Source organism: Mycteria americana, chromosome 7 (genome assembly GCF_035582795.1).
Source record: "Mycteria americana isolate JAX WOST 10 ecotype Jacksonville Zoo and Gardens chromosome 7, USCA_MyAme_1.0, whole genome shotgun sequence".
Lineage (NCBI taxonomy): Eukaryota > Metazoa > Chordata > Aves > Ciconiiformes > Ciconiidae > Mycteria > Mycteria americana.
Window position 1 is genome coordinate 2,886,964 of NC_134371.1, and position 14,854 is coordinate 2,901,817.

A 14,854-nucleotide genomic window follows, 5' to 3' on the forward strand; every position below is an offset into this window, starting at 1 on the left:
TAAAAAGCTTGTGTATTTTGAGGCAGAAGCAGCGCTGTTGAAAGCCCTGACCGCAGTGACAGCATCAGAAAGAAGTGGCTTTTTAAAAGGAATCTAGCTTGGCTCTTTAATGCTATTCATCCTTGTGCAAGGTTTCCAGAGCTGCTGTAACTATGAAATAATGTTCTGTAGCCATGGTGCGATACTTTACTCTTCCTGAAGGCAGAGCTGAAAGAAGGAAAAGAAAAATTTATTGATATCAGGGAAAGTGGAGAAGAGCTCAACAGGTCATCCTGTAAGTGCTCCTGTCCCCTGGGAGATATCACCAGCGCTGCTGCCTTTCTCTTCTGGCTGTTTACACCCACTTAGGAGGGGAATTAATATATCAGCTGTCCTGGGCATCCTTACATAGCCAGGATCATAGCAAAGGGATTAGGCACAAGTTCAGTTCAAATATATGAAGGCCAAGACTTTCTGCTTTTGTTCCCTATGCTGGGTTTATACATAGGCGATGAAGTTTTGTATTGAGTCCTGTTTTGATTAAATGATGAGTGAGGAGAGAGCAATGTCATGATTTACAGGACTAGGAAGAGAAACAATTAGATATTATGTCCATAGGGTATAAAAAGGGAGGAAGGGCTTTACATGAAGAAAATGAAAATATTACCAATTCATCAATTAAGTGGTGAAATTGTCCTGTGAAATAGGAGGCAAACGCATCCCCTGGGAATTTTAAACAGTAATGAGCAAAGTTCTGAGAAATGATGCAGCGAGGAGTTCACCTTTGGCAGAAGAGTAAACTCGCTGCTCTAATAAAGCGTTTCCTTCTCTGCCTTCTTAGGTTTTCAGTGAAGGGACTGAGGGATGTACCTGCAACCCAACATGGGGTTCCAGCTTCTGAAACCCACGCCAGCCCCAGGCTGGTGGTGGGGCTGTGCTGCTGCTGGGTTAGCGGGCAGGAGCAGGGTGGGGGGCTCAGCTACCAGTTATTGTGTCGGGTCACCCCATGTGCTGAACAGCACAGGGTGCAAAAAGCAGAAAGCAGTCTAGAAACTATCAGAAGTGCTGGAGTATTTCTGTTGCAATATGTTTTTTCTCTGTGGGACAGTGTTACAGGAAAGCCTGATTCAAATGATCCCAAACTTGCACCCCTAGCTCCTTCCTGAACTCCCATGGGAAACCTCAGAAGTCAATCTGAAAGCAGTCAAATCAGCACGGAGATTTCAGCGTACTTGCACAAAAAGTCCCTTAGCCAGAAGGCACTTCTCAGTGCTAGCATTGTAGGTGATGCTCCGCTGCTGTATGTGTGGGGACATTATAAATATGCACTACGTGTGAAGGATGGGAAAAAACCTGATGGTACAACAGAAAAAAAGAATGGTACAACAGATTTCTAAACAGACCAAACTGAGCAAGTAAGAAGCCACAAAAGACTTGTCAACAGAGTCACATTGTTAGGAGGACCTAAGGGGACCTTTGGAAAATTAGACCATATTCTGTAAAGATATTAGCTAGTAAACTTACAGGAAACTTGTTTTTGAAAAAATTCCCTGAGAGTTGGCCTGTGCTGGAGAACAGTGGAAAGCAACGTGGTCCTTTTTGGAGAACAACCTAAATTGTAGCAATTGGGCTCTACAAGCATAACTTGTTTCTCAGTAAACTAAGAAAATGCATATTGAGTGAAGTATCTCTTAAGCGTCTAGAATAATGGAAACATGAGCAACAAACTGTGGGAGTTAATTGCCTAATGGCTACTGTTCCCATACGTGCTCCATTTATCAGCTAGATCCTCAGAATCCTTGCTGCAGCACCAGCGCACGCTCGTTTGTGCTGAACAGCCGTGACGCTTAACTCTAAAACTGATTCTTAACCCAGTGGCACTCTAATCACTGGTAAGCTCTTCCCAGCCTGAAAGGTTTCGGTGATGCTTGCCCTTTGTTTCCTACTCTTGGCCTCATTTTTTGTTCAGTGTGACGCTTTCTTTCCTTGAGCAGTCCTCAGGTTTTGGTTGACACCTTCTTTGACTTGTTTGGAAAGTCGAGTGCATGGACAGAGCCTGCACACGCTTACCCTGTGCTCACCAGGAGCAACGTCTGCAGCCGAGGGACTGTGGTCCCCCTGCAGTGAAAGTGAGCCATGGAAGGGAAATGCAGGCAGGATTTGATGGAAGAGCGATGGGAGAGTCTGAAATTGTTTGCTATTAATTAACGGTTGATAACCACATTCTGTTTCAACTAATCAAGATCAGAGCCCTGGTGGACGAGCAAAAAATAAGAGCTGTTCCCTTCCTTGAAGATATTGTGACTTAAATGGGCAAGATGCACACAAGAAAGGAGGTGGAAAGACCTAAGGTGCCATCGGAGGTCAGTGACAGGCCAGGATACAGGATCCGACCTGAATGACCGTGCTGTGTCTCCCTGCAGTTACTAACCCATTTCAGCGAGACAAATTCGTATTTTGTTTCTAAACCTGGATGTGAAACTTGTTTAAGTAGGTTTAGGTAACTCTATTGATGGCACCATTTTTTACAGTGATCTGGCAAATCGTTCTGACAGCTGTGGATCACAGAGCCCCTGTAGCTATGTTAATCTTGTGCAGTTAACGTACTGTTCTTGAACGTTCGTAGCTGAAGTGTTCAAGGTCCCTGTTGGGTTGCCAGATCAAATAAAATAGGACCTTCCCCCCCCCCCCCGCCCCAAATATACAAAAGCCACTATCATCTAATGTGTCTTTTTGTTCCAACGGGTGAAGCAGTTGTCACCATCTGACATTTAATCACCAACTTGAGCGGAGGCTCAGCATATTCAGGCTGTAGCATTAGCTTTTGTGTTCCAGCCCCTGAAATGGGATGCAGAGCCCTCTACACATCCCTAAAATGGGAATTAATGCGGATGGTCTCATGTCTGCCCAAACTGGGGCTCCTTGTGCCTCTGATGTACCCCCATACTGGGCACACAGGTGCCACCAGAGAGGCTGCTCTGGGGACAACCCCCCTGTTGCGTACCGAGAGGGAACGGGAGCTTTAGGGCCCTGCTCGTGTAATCCAGTGTGTTTCCCGCAGGAGCAGCCCCTCCGTGCCAGCGCGAATGGGTGCCCAAAATAGTAGCAACTAAAAGCCTCCACCGCAAAGGATCCTGATCTTTCTATCCTCTTTAGACTCATTGTATCCTACTAAGAGCCTTAATTAACACACTGCTTGACGGGCCTTGTCCGACTGAAACATGGACTCTACATCATTTAATACAGGGGCCATGGTCTTCCCTGAGAAAACTGGGCAAAATATAAATGAAAATGAATAAAATGAAAAAAAGAAAAAAATATAAAAGGAATAAACCCCAAGATGCTTCATGGACACAAAAAGGAGGTGGGGGGAATTCTTGTTAAATGGGAAACAAAGTCTTAAAAATACAGACAACAGCAGACCTGGGTGTAAGCAGCTCAGAACAGCATTGGCAATGGACTGTTTCCAGCAACCAGAAGCGGCTGGGGTGTTTGAAAAGCAGCTGAGGCTGCTGCTTCTGTGCTAGGATCACATGGCACATGGATCAAAGCCGGAGCTAAAGGTGGTTTAGCACTGCGCATTCTGTCCCCAGACCAGCGTGATGGACTGGGAGAGGTGAGCAGCAGCAGGGAGAGCTTCATTATCTCGTATCCACCTCTGATGACCACAGGATTGGAAAATGGCAGGAGGTGAGAATGTTTAAGCCTATAAATTGGCTTCCTAATAGGTGACAGAAAGAGGCATCAGGTGGCTTTGATCAGAAGATGGATCCTGCATGGCTTCTGGTCTTGAGGGCAGCAGCCATTGCAGTGTTTCTGGCTTCAGATTGCCTTCAGCTGTGCTTGCCCTCGCTGCGCCATCACTTCAGAGGCGGTGCTGGGAAACGAATGATCGGTTTTGCACATGCGTGGGTCAGTGCTACGGAGAAGGCGTCATGTGTTTGCCTTTAAATGCAGCAGCTCTGGAAGGATGAGATGAGCTAACGCGTTCACTGGCAAGAGCAGCTGTGAAAGCTCCAGTGATCTTTATTGATATTTCCAAATTAAAGCTCTCGGCACTAACTCCCTCCCTGCGTAGCACCGGCAGGCTGGTGAGACATATTTTACCTTCAAGGCAGCAGTTGGGCTGTGCTCTGCTCTGCCAAGTCTCACCCAGGTGCTGGTGGGCAAGGCTGATGCTCCAGCCGCTTTCCAGCATCCTGCTCCAAGGGGGCGAGAGCAGCCGTGCCACTCCACGTAGGGTTTCTCCAGTCACTGCGGCCTTCCTGTGCCAGAAGAGGAGGATCTCAAACCGGCACCGTGGTGTTTTGTCAAGCGACTTGCAAGTAAGGGGAGGAAGAAACACACAGAAGTGCAAGTTTTCCTGCATAATAGAAAATCACCATTCAACAAAATTTTGATTAAAATTTGGAAGAACATCAATGAAATAGAGAACTACCCAAAGCTGGTGTGTTTGAATAACTGCTACACTCACTCTTAACTATGAAATGGAAAAACAAACCTATTTTACTGCTATTTTTGGGCTGTGGTTCTACTGAAATGGAAGCTTTCTCTTCCAATCTCCATCTCTCTGACCTCTTGGGAAGCACCGTTGTATATTCATTTGGCACCAATCGACAGACCTCTTAGGCAGAGGTACTCAAACAAGAGCACGCATGTCCAAAAAGGATTTTGAAAATTAATTTTTAATATGTGGTCTCTGCCCTGATTTCTCTGTGCTAGTCTAAACCCCCGAGTATAAATAGCTCCACTGACCTGAATGGATATTTTTGGGTACAGCAACAAAAAAGAATCATTGCCTGCTACTGGAGGTAAATATTTATCTAGGTATGATTTAACATCTACAAGGTTTCTTTTCTTTCCTTAGAATTTGCACTAATAACTGTTTTTTTGAAACAGACTTCTTTGAAATTAATTTAGGGACTAATGCATTTAGATTGTTTTAGATTTCTGCTCCTCTGCGTCTGAGCCTGCCTCGATGATCCCGTATCTGCTGGCTGCCGTCATCTCCACAGCTGGTCAAATGAGAGGTGACATTTCTGTGCAAGCCCAAACAAGGACCAAAGTCTACGGCGACCTCTGGGTCCCTCCATTAAAAAAGACCCCGAAAACTGCTGAAGGCAGCTGGGTGAGGCTGCTAAATCATCGCAGTGGCCATGCACCGAGAGAGCCTGTCCTTGGGCGGCGTGGAGCCAGACACAGCTGACTTGCAGGGAAGAAGGCAGAGGGACACAGAATCTTTTTGTTCTAACTGAATATTGACAGCAAAGCTGAGCCAGGCTTTTATAGCGTGCGGACTGTGCTGGGAGCCAGCTCAGTGCAGCTTAAAATGGCTCTTTTACGCGGGCTTCTCCCTGGCGAGAGCCTATAGATTGGGGACCCTTGGTCTTTTCTGTCCCCTAAGGTTACAGGGCTTCCTGGCATTAATGGAGTCATTGCAATAGCCTCGTTTCCTGAAAGTACAGCTCTACGGGCTGAAAAATAATTAATGCATAAACAGAACGTACACGTTAAAGACTCGAAAAAGACACTTTAGTTTGCTCTTAACACCGGTCTCGTACTTCAGGTTTTCATTGCTTTTTCTTCCTTAGGTATCTATATGTGCCTGTAGCTACCCGATTGCTATTAATGTCTGTATTCAACTGAAGTAGGAAAATGAAAGCTGCAGTAAATTTTACAATATGTTTACATTATAACAAGGTTTATAGAGGCGCCATCATTCATCGTGTATTCCAACAGAAGTATGGATCTCTTCCAGTTTAATTTTCTGAAGTTCGAGTTTGCAGCTGGGTCACTCCTGGTGTAATCGGGGAGACGCATCTCCTAAGGCTGTGGGTTGGAAGAGCAGCGTCCCAGCTGTCACTGCCCCCCATCAGTTACCGCGCCGGGGGCTGAGGGCAAAGCAGCCGAATCACTTTCTGTGGGCACAGCAGCATAGCTAGCTTCATAAATTTCGTTGCAAGGAGCAATAATCAATACTTCATTGTTAATGACGCAAAACTGAAATTAGTATAGATTTTATGTCTCCTTCTCTTCCCAATTATGCAAACATTGCTATGCCCCTTCTGTAGTTGCCTTATATTACGGCTTTTATAAAGACTGTCCGGTGATGTTTAATTGAAAGACTGAATAGTCAAAAATGTCACAACCAATTTTGGTTTTTACTTTTTTTTTTTTTTTTGCTCAGTCTTCACCCTGAGGTTAATAGAAAATGATGTCAAACACAAGAAATGATTTATGTAAGTCATGCAGGTTTTGTCACCCAGAGCTATATATAAAGTCAATTGCAAATTGTTTTCCCATTCTAAATTACTGTACGTAGCTCTGGGATACACTGAAAAAATGACCAGTGGAATAATATGGGAGAAGAAAAGGTTATCTTCTGAACGGAACTGTGCTTCAAAGAAAACAATTTTGAAAGTTGCTTGTTTTTAATATGCCAGAAGAGGATGCTCCTCAGAACAGGAAAAAAAAAAAAAAAAAAAAAAAAAAAAGGAAGGCAAAAAGAAAAAGAAGTTTCACGACTGGATTATTTCCAATGGCTGAAGAGCGGCAGGCAGCAGCCAGGCATCCCAAATCATGCGCAGTGCTTTATCTGCTGCAGCGTGTCCACAAAATGGTGCTACAATTAGAGACCCAGAGGGGCAAAGACTGGGGAAACATCTAACTTGTCGTCTTGACAAATCTAGTTTATGCATAAAACATATTTTGCAGTAATAGTCCTTCCAAGGCTGGGAAGAAATGAAAGCTGTATTAGGAGTAAATCAGCTACCAACTGTGATCTTGTTTCACATCGAACAGGGTAGAAACTTGTGCAGGATTAAAAAGCGCCACGTAAAATTTCCCTGTTTCACAAAATCGGCTTTATTTGGGAAAGCAGAAGGTAGAGCTGGCTGATCTGTTGTGCTCCTGAAGACTGCAACAGTCTTATTGGAAACAAAAATCTGTGATTCATCCCCAGGTCAGATAAGATATACAAGACAAAAATATCCTTGTTTTGCCTTTTTAATGTTCTTAGCCTTCCTGGGAATCCTGTATCTGTATGCAAGGTAGGTCTGTAAGTAAATTACCCGCCTTCCTTACTCTAAGTAGCTTTTGCTTTTACATTTGATTCCCAACTTAATGAGCTAAAAGTAGTCATGAGTTAACATCTTTGTGTTTTGCATAGACTTCTCATTTTCCAGCGTTGCTTCATTATCAAACAGTTGATGTACAAACACAAACCTGAAGGCACATCCCTGCATCTCGGGATGGTGATGCTCTTTGCACCCCTGTGATGTGATGCAGTCAGGGGGTTCAGCATTTGCTTGTCAGCCCGGCTTTTAAGGAGACCGGGCATGTCCCCTCTCCGCATGCGTGTCCCAGCGATGCCAGGGTGCTCTGTGGGCTTGTGCCCTGCGAGGGGACGGAAAGTTCAGCCCAGGAATTGCATCCCCTGGAGCACGTGCTTCCTTGTGACTAGGTTCTCCTCCAGCCCTCAACTCCTACCCCTTCTGAACAATAAAACCCTGCCAGCCAGATACAATTTAGTTTTTTAAGCCCTATCTCTGTGCTGAACGTCATGGGTAGATTTTTCCCAGGACATTAGCATGGCTGCAGGGAACCCCAGCTATGCATCTGCAGTTACATTTGTGACATCTCTGCTATTGAAACAGGATCTGATGCAAATACCCCGGTAAAGGCATCGGGCTGCAAATCTCAGCCAGTGACTCTCTTAATTATGAGACTGAATGCTGTTTGATTGCAGAACAAAGAGAAGTGCCTGAAAGTATGAGCTGATGCTCACTTGCCTCTTACCAAGACCATCTCTGAAATCAAAGCAGCCACACACCTAAGACGTGAAAGAATACTTTCCTCTTTTGGTCTGCCTATTATTTTTGTAGGTCTGATACTTTCTTTCAAAGTTATGTGCTGGACATGTTGATAAATATATTGGTTTCTTTATAGTTATTTTGCATATCTAAATTTGAAAGCAACCCCGTAGACATTACCCGAGGGACCGTTTTGTTTAGTGGTTGGCTTACAACGTCTTGAGGTTGAGGGGGAATCTCCAATGTCAACCAAGGGCTTCCCAGGAGCGCATTGAAATGTTTTTCCTCTCCTTGTAGGAAGAACTCAGAAGGCTCCAGCACACCTTGGAACAGGTCAACGATGGCAAAGACTTGCTTCAAAGGTAAATGTGAGATTTCTGCGGTATCTCACATGTGGTAGAGTGAAATGGCTTTTATAAGGCAACAAGCCCTTTCTGAGGGACAGTCTCTTTGTTGTAGACTATGTTTTTCACTTGGTAATATACTAAATATTCAAGATTTTGCATCTGTCCCATAAATGATTCTTATTTTTAGTTACAGGAGGATAATTTCTGAAAACTGCTGCTGATTGAATGATGTAATTAAGTGTCCAGTAAAGTCTCAAAATAACTCGACAGGTTGGGGTCTAATCTTACAAATTTTCACGCGAAGACCTTTCATTCATGTTGCTAGTCCCATCCAAAGCAGCGTCCCGAGATGTTTGATTTTTACCTTCTAGCATTTTAAAGTTGCTTTCTCAAAGCGATCGGTTTGCAGCACCAATTCCTCAGTCATCATTTATTACAAAGAATTTTTTCTTCATATCCCTGTATGGCTCTTGCTGATGTCATTCATTTGCTACCGGCATTACCATTGTTACTTTCCATTTTACTCTCCAGCTTTTCAAACGTAGCCCCAGGGATGAAAGTTAATTTAGCAAGAATATCTATTATATTTGCCAGGGTTTTTTTATTTGCAGCAACTTCTTTGCTGGGTGTGCCTGTCTCTGGAGCTGTGGCATCTGGAAGGTTTAGCGCAAGGACTCAGGCAGGCTCCAATCTGGAAACTGGATCCAAATTGGTACTTTTTGTTAACAGTCAAACGGGGCTGGAGATGGGGACCCAGGTGCCTTCCTCCAAAGACAGCAACACCTTATAATAAGCAGCTTTTGTACGTTCTTGTCAGAATTTTGGAATTAATTTGCAGTGATTGCAAAAGCATCATGCTGGGACACATTAAACCCATTTTCTTTTGTTTTCCGTAGCCATCAGCTTGCCATGGATGAAGAAAATAATATCGAAAAATATCATATCAACTTACAGCCCTTGGAATCAAAAGTGAAAATGTAAGTAACAAAGAATGTCTTTTCTGCTTTTAAATGCAGCTGAGTTTGTCCAATTCCTGAACCGCAGAACACAGACTGTATCCATCATGGATTTCTGTGTAACTTTAAGTATAAAAAAGCCTCAGTTTTGCAAGGTAGCTAAGCTCTCCTCTACCTTTATGCACATGAACGTTCTCTTTGAACTGAGTTTCAAATGTTAAACTTCAATGTTGCACTAATTTTGTCATTTCCTCTGTGAAACTATAGAATATTTGAAAATCTACTAGATTTTTCATATATACAGAGAACATCCTGGTGGGGGGACGTACAGTATAGAGCAAGCAGAAGCCTCTTCAGTGGAATTTTTCACATCTAACATGAAGCCTGGTTGAAGCTCCTCAGGCAGCTCACGGGACTCCTCTGCAAGGAGCAGTTCTTGGGTTTGCATGGGGATGGAGGTGTGAGTCTGAGGGGACCGGGGTTCCTGGGCTGGGGGGTGCAGCACAGCTCTATGGCTCTAAGAAAGCTGCTTTTCATTGGAAAGCGAGGCAGTTGCTAGCACTCAGCCAAGGCACATAGATGACACCTAGCTGCACCACCTGGAAGGAAGAGATAAGCATCACTGTGTCGTGGTAGTGAACTCCCCAACTTCCAAATGCAATCATTTTAGCCTTTGTCATACATTCCCAAATGTTGTATAGTTTACCATGGGGTCGCTTACTCTACAAGGCTTGACTGTGCTGTCATACACGTGGTAACAGCAGGGATATAACTTAGAACTTACCCACGTGTCTACTGGAGCAGAGGACTCCTCTTTGTGCCTGTTCCAGCGTTGTTCCTCCAGCCCCGGTGCAGGCATTAGCTCCATCCAGCTGGCACCAACTCTGCGCTAACGTGGTACCACTGGACTTCCCCGCAGACAGCGAAAGTTTAAAATGGCTCTGCCTGCATCAAAAAATATGCACATCTTTATGCTGAAGCCCCCAACTACTTCGTGGCGAAATTTTGCAACATCAGGCACAGCTTTACACGGAGTCGTATGTGTTGCTACATTACATACTGAATTTCACTTTCAGTTGAAAAGCTACAGCTAACTCGCTATCCAGGATGTTAAAATATTAATGCTATATTAAAATATTAAAAGGACGTGAAATTTCAAATTAAAATCCAGCCAGCGTCTTTTAGTCATGCAAATATAAGCCAGATGAAAGAATACATTTTCAGAGAGCTTTCTAGAAGGGTAGTTATGACTTCACCTCAGTATATTCTCGAGCTTTAAAACAGAAAGTACATGTAAATATAAATATGTAAATACTGCTTGTATATATTATGCAGTGAAGCTTGAAACTGAAACAATGCAAAGTGCAAACGCTTGAGGTGTGAAGATGTGGGGATTTTTTAAAGCCAAATGCATTTACTGAAAGCTCCTCCGTTGGCATTTGCATTTGGGAGCTTTGCTGACCATTTTAAAGCTCCTGTAGGAAAACAACAACAGGACTTAACCCACCTGACTAGCTCTAAAGTGCAGCTATCCTGGTGAGGCTGTAATGAATGCTGCTTTGTTTCTGATCTGGTATTCTTCTAAAAAAAAAAAAACAAAATACATATATTTGATTTCCTCAACCTTGAGACGTTCATAATGCCATGTGTGCTGGGAGCGTTGTTCCCTGACCGGGAAAAATTACATGCCAAGAGGCAGTTCCCACTGTCTGCAGTTCCCAGCGCTGGAGGCAGTCAATGAGAAGTTGTAGGTGTCCTGGTGTTGAGCTTCGTCCTCCTCCTGCGGAGTCGAGAAGTTGGACGTGCCAGTCTGTAATCAAACGCCTTTTCAGAGGTGTCTGGGCGCTAAATGTTTTTCTGGCTTGTGGAGGTGGGACCAGAAATGGCATCTTAACTGTTAAAAAAGCAAGGTAAAAAAAAGTATTCCTAGGACAACCTAAATCCACGCCAAAGTCTTTGGACCCTTTGGTTCCAACCACAAAGCACATGGTTTGGTTCCAACCACAAAGCACATGGTAAGGTCCCTTCAGGAAGGAGCATTGCCTTCTGCACCGCCCCGGGGTGCAGGCACCGTGGGTGGGAGCAGGGCCAGGGGGGGTTTGGGCATGGGACCCCTCCCGGGGAGCACCCCAGCAGCAAGGCTGGGTACCGAGCGTGCCAAGACCTTCAGGAGCAGGCAGGGTGGAGGAGCGCGGGCTCCCACCCGCTCCCCGCACAGCCGCCTGGGGAGAGCAGCACAAGAGCTCTGCACCACTGAGAACAACTTAAGCAAGGTCGGGGTACTCTACCTGATTAGCAGACACACTGAAGGTTTTACTGGCTTGACATCTCCATGGATAAACTCGCAATTGCTTAAAAATCCTAAAAGGAGCTCTTTCTAGCTCATTGCACTGCAGCAACACTGCTGAGTCTCGGGACAGAATTTAGCTCCTGTTTTCTGCAGAGGTCACAGATCATCCTGTGTGCAAACACCCACATACTTTGTGTTAATGCCAGTACTGTTGTAAACACAGTTTTAATTCCCAGCATCTCTCACTGGTCTCCCTGGCACCTTCAGAAAGGCACAGGCGGTCCGGCACTGCCACCTGGTGAAAGCCACCCCGGCCTCCAGCTCCCCGGCCACCAGCCGGCACAGAAAATTGAATTTCTTTAGAGAATTTCACATCAGATTTTAGAAACTTGGTCAAAGTTTAGAGTTTGGAAGCAGAGCTCCTACCACAATCCCCACGCGTCGCTTTGGAGGAGGTTTTAAGTCCCCAGCTACCCAGGACAGAGGAGGTTTTAAAGGATACTGGCCTGGCTCCGAACTTCCAACCATCTCTACATTACAATCTGAAAGCTGATATAAACATAAGATTTTGAAGGCTGCTCATTCTTTTAAACAGATAATTACATTTTTTTTCTTTGTTTGCAAGATGTAAGAGAATTGCTGAGTTCTGTACATCTTAAATTTAAATCACTGTAAGTTTAAGGATCTGAAGTAAAGAATCGCTTCTACTTAACAGATATCTCAAGTGGTACTAGCAGTGGCTAATGTAAGACCTCCAGAGGGTAGTTATGTGTGATCATTATCCAAATCAGAAAACACAGTGCACAAAAAAAGAGAAAAACCACCAAACCCCACCTCTTCAGTCAAGAATATATATTTTAAATCCTTTTTGTTGCTGCGTTCCCCCCCAACCCTGTGCCTTGGTGTTTGCCTTAGTATCCAGCGAGCATGGCGTGAGTACCTGCAGCGCCAGGACCTGCCACAGCACGAGCAGCTGGACAAGCGCAGTCCCTCCCCACCGTCCCTCTCCTCAGACAAGATGAGCAGGTCCATCAGCATGAACACCTTCTCCGACAGCAGCACACCCGTGAGTACAGTGTTGGGGCCCAGTTTCCTATTTGTTGCTTTTTGTTGGTTTCCTTTCTAGGACTTCGGATAAATGAAAGCTAAATTACGGGCTAATCATGAAAGAGGGACATTTAGGGGAGTAGTAGTGTCTCAAATGAACCTGCAAGCAGACGTGCCTCTTGCAGGTACAGCTGAATGTGTGACCATGCGTGTTAGATGTGGATCTCAGCAATATTGCTTATTGGACACAGCAGATATTAGCAGTGCTCGTGATGGGAAAAGGTGTTTTCAAGTGGCGTTGTGTTCTTCTGCAGAAAGCAGGGATCTTCACATGTGTTTAGCACTTTGTGTTCTCCAAAAAACCAAACTGTCATGCTTTCCCTACAAAAAAAATGTGGTTTGTAGGGCTGGGTTTTTTCCTAAAAGAGACTTAGAGAAGTTGATCTAAGGATTTAAAATTAAATGTAATTTTGGAAGAAATGTTCACGCCACCTTGCAGACTGGGTGACTAGCTGCTGGAGGCTGTACTTATCTTTTTAAGATCACTCTAAACTAGAAACTCAAATATAGAGCCCATTTTTTGAAACAAGCGGCTTTGTGACTGTCACTGGAGTGGGATCTTTTAGGCCAATAAATCAGCAGATAGATATAGCACCTATAAATATGCTTTCAGCTTTGTGACAGAATACATGAGTTTTGAGGAAACTGTAGACTAGAGTGCATGAAATAATTCAATAGGTTTAAAAAAATACGGGAGATAGAAATTGCCACGGTGTGTGTTAGACCAGCTAAATAAAAGCAGGATGTGTCCCACTGTTCGACTGAGGTGCGCAGGATAGGTGTGAACAGGTTGTTTGGATCCTTGCTAGGAGTGCATATTGGTCAGCGACATGAAGCTCCGTTGCCAGTCACAGGACAGCGTTTGGTGGCTTCTGAGTTCACTACAAAAATCTAGAAATCATTGCTAGTGGGGTTCTTAAAGTAGATGGAGCCCTTGTGCAAGGAAGAGACGTTTGTTAAACTGCTTTCCGTTGCCAACTGGGAGCAATGCCACCTAATGCAAAGCACAAGGCAGGCTCACAGGTCCAACAGAGCTTTTCTGTGCTAAGAACTCTGGTCTTGGACCTACGGGGACAATTTGACTCTTTCCTCCACTGGACTGCATTATCCAGATTCAGACTAAAGCTAGGTGAGATGTTTCCAGCAGCTATTATTTTTGTGACACCGTGGTTAGGCAGGCTGCATTAGATTTGACAGAATTGGATAAAATATTACTGAGAGCGCACTGTTCTACGTTTAGGTGCCTCGTGTTCGTAGCTGGAGACCGGGATGATAAAGTAGGTTGCAATATTGGGTTATACACTACTGCCTCACGTATTACACGAGTTAGGTTCCTCTAATGAGAGAGATACATTTGGATCTCGTTTTCCTCTGCCGCTGGCTTTGTGGGAGCCCGGCTGCCATGCAGGAGAGCTGAGCCAGCCCCTCGGCCACCACAAGAGGTCCCTCGTACCCTGCGCAGGGAGGCTCCTGGGTGCTCTCAAGAGGTTCTCCATCAGTAACCTAACTGGGAAAACGATGCATTTTCAGTGCTTTCGGGTCTTTCGGGGTAAAATGAGTACGTCTGGGAGTTATATATTTGTGGGAAAATGAAGCTTGGACACTAGAATTCCTACTTAGTTTGTATTAATGCAACACCCACTCATCTCACTTCTGCATCCTACTTGTTTCATCCAAAGGAAGACGGGAATATTTTCTTACACTTTTCTAGTGCCAAGTCTGTCAATAACCTTTGAAAAACCTGAGGACGTTTCTGAAGGCAAAGGAACCCCTATCTCTTTAGTGTGTCCTTGGTTATTGCAATACCTGAGGCTGTGAGGGACCCACACTTTTATGTGCAGGTCCCTCACAGAATTGGTCCTCAATACTGGGATGAGGCACTGTGACTCCAGGCAAATGCTGTTGTACTTTTCAAGGTCCTCACAAACCATTTAAAACCAACCCTACTGATTTAAGACAGTTTTCTGTCTTCATTAGAGGGTGCTGTGGGCATCTTGAAAGTAGGGAGCAGATGAAGGAGGTGAGGAGAAGCCTTTAGTGTGGGAGCTCAGCAGGTGCCCTAAGAGGGAGGTGGTCGAAGGTGTGAGATCTGGCGGGTGCAGTCTGAGAACGGCTACTGCCACAAAGCAAAAAGGCAGCAACACTGTCTGGGGTAGTTTTGTTTCCTGATTGCTTCTGATGAAGTAAAGCAGGGCTGGCCCTGCGTGGGTCACGGTCTCAGCTTCTGCAGCGCGTGGTTGGGCGCACAGCTGTGCGCACAGAAACACCGCCAGTGCGTGTGCCTCTCAGAGCTGGGCTGGGTCATCCTTGCTAGTCCTTGGACGCGTATTCTAAGGAGAGACTCTGATCTAATGCAGTAGTGAG

At 44.8% G+C, this 14,854-nt stretch overlaps 1 protein-coding gene across 1 annotated transcript; it reads left to right on the plus strand.

Annotated features, from left to right (window-relative positions):
* Positions 1–2,864: 2,864 nt before the first annotated feature.
* IQCJ (IQ motif containing J) lies at positions 2,865–13,398 on the plus strand. The gene is made up of 5 exons (XM_075509026.1): positions 2,865–2,873; positions 8,088–8,152; positions 9,034–9,114; positions 12,299–12,449; positions 13,300–13,398. The coding sequence occupies exons 1-5, from the start codon at positions 2,865–2,867 to the stop codon at positions 13,396–13,398; spliced, it is 405 nt and encodes a 134-aa protein (XP_075365141.1).
* The last annotated feature ends 1,456 nt before the right edge of the window (positions 13,399–14,854 follow it).

Excerpts from the sequence above, each read along its gene's own strand:
- IQCJ (XM_075509026.1), top strand. Across the intron at positions 8,153-9,033 it reads GGCAAAGACTTGCTTCAAAG|CCATCAGCTTGCCATGGATG; the intron begins GTAAATGTGAGA and ends TGTTTTCCGTAG. Across the intron at positions 9,115-12,298 it reads TTGGAATCAAAAGTGAAAAT|TATCCAGCGAGCATGGCGTG; the intron begins GTAAGTAACAAA and ends TGTTTGCCTTAG.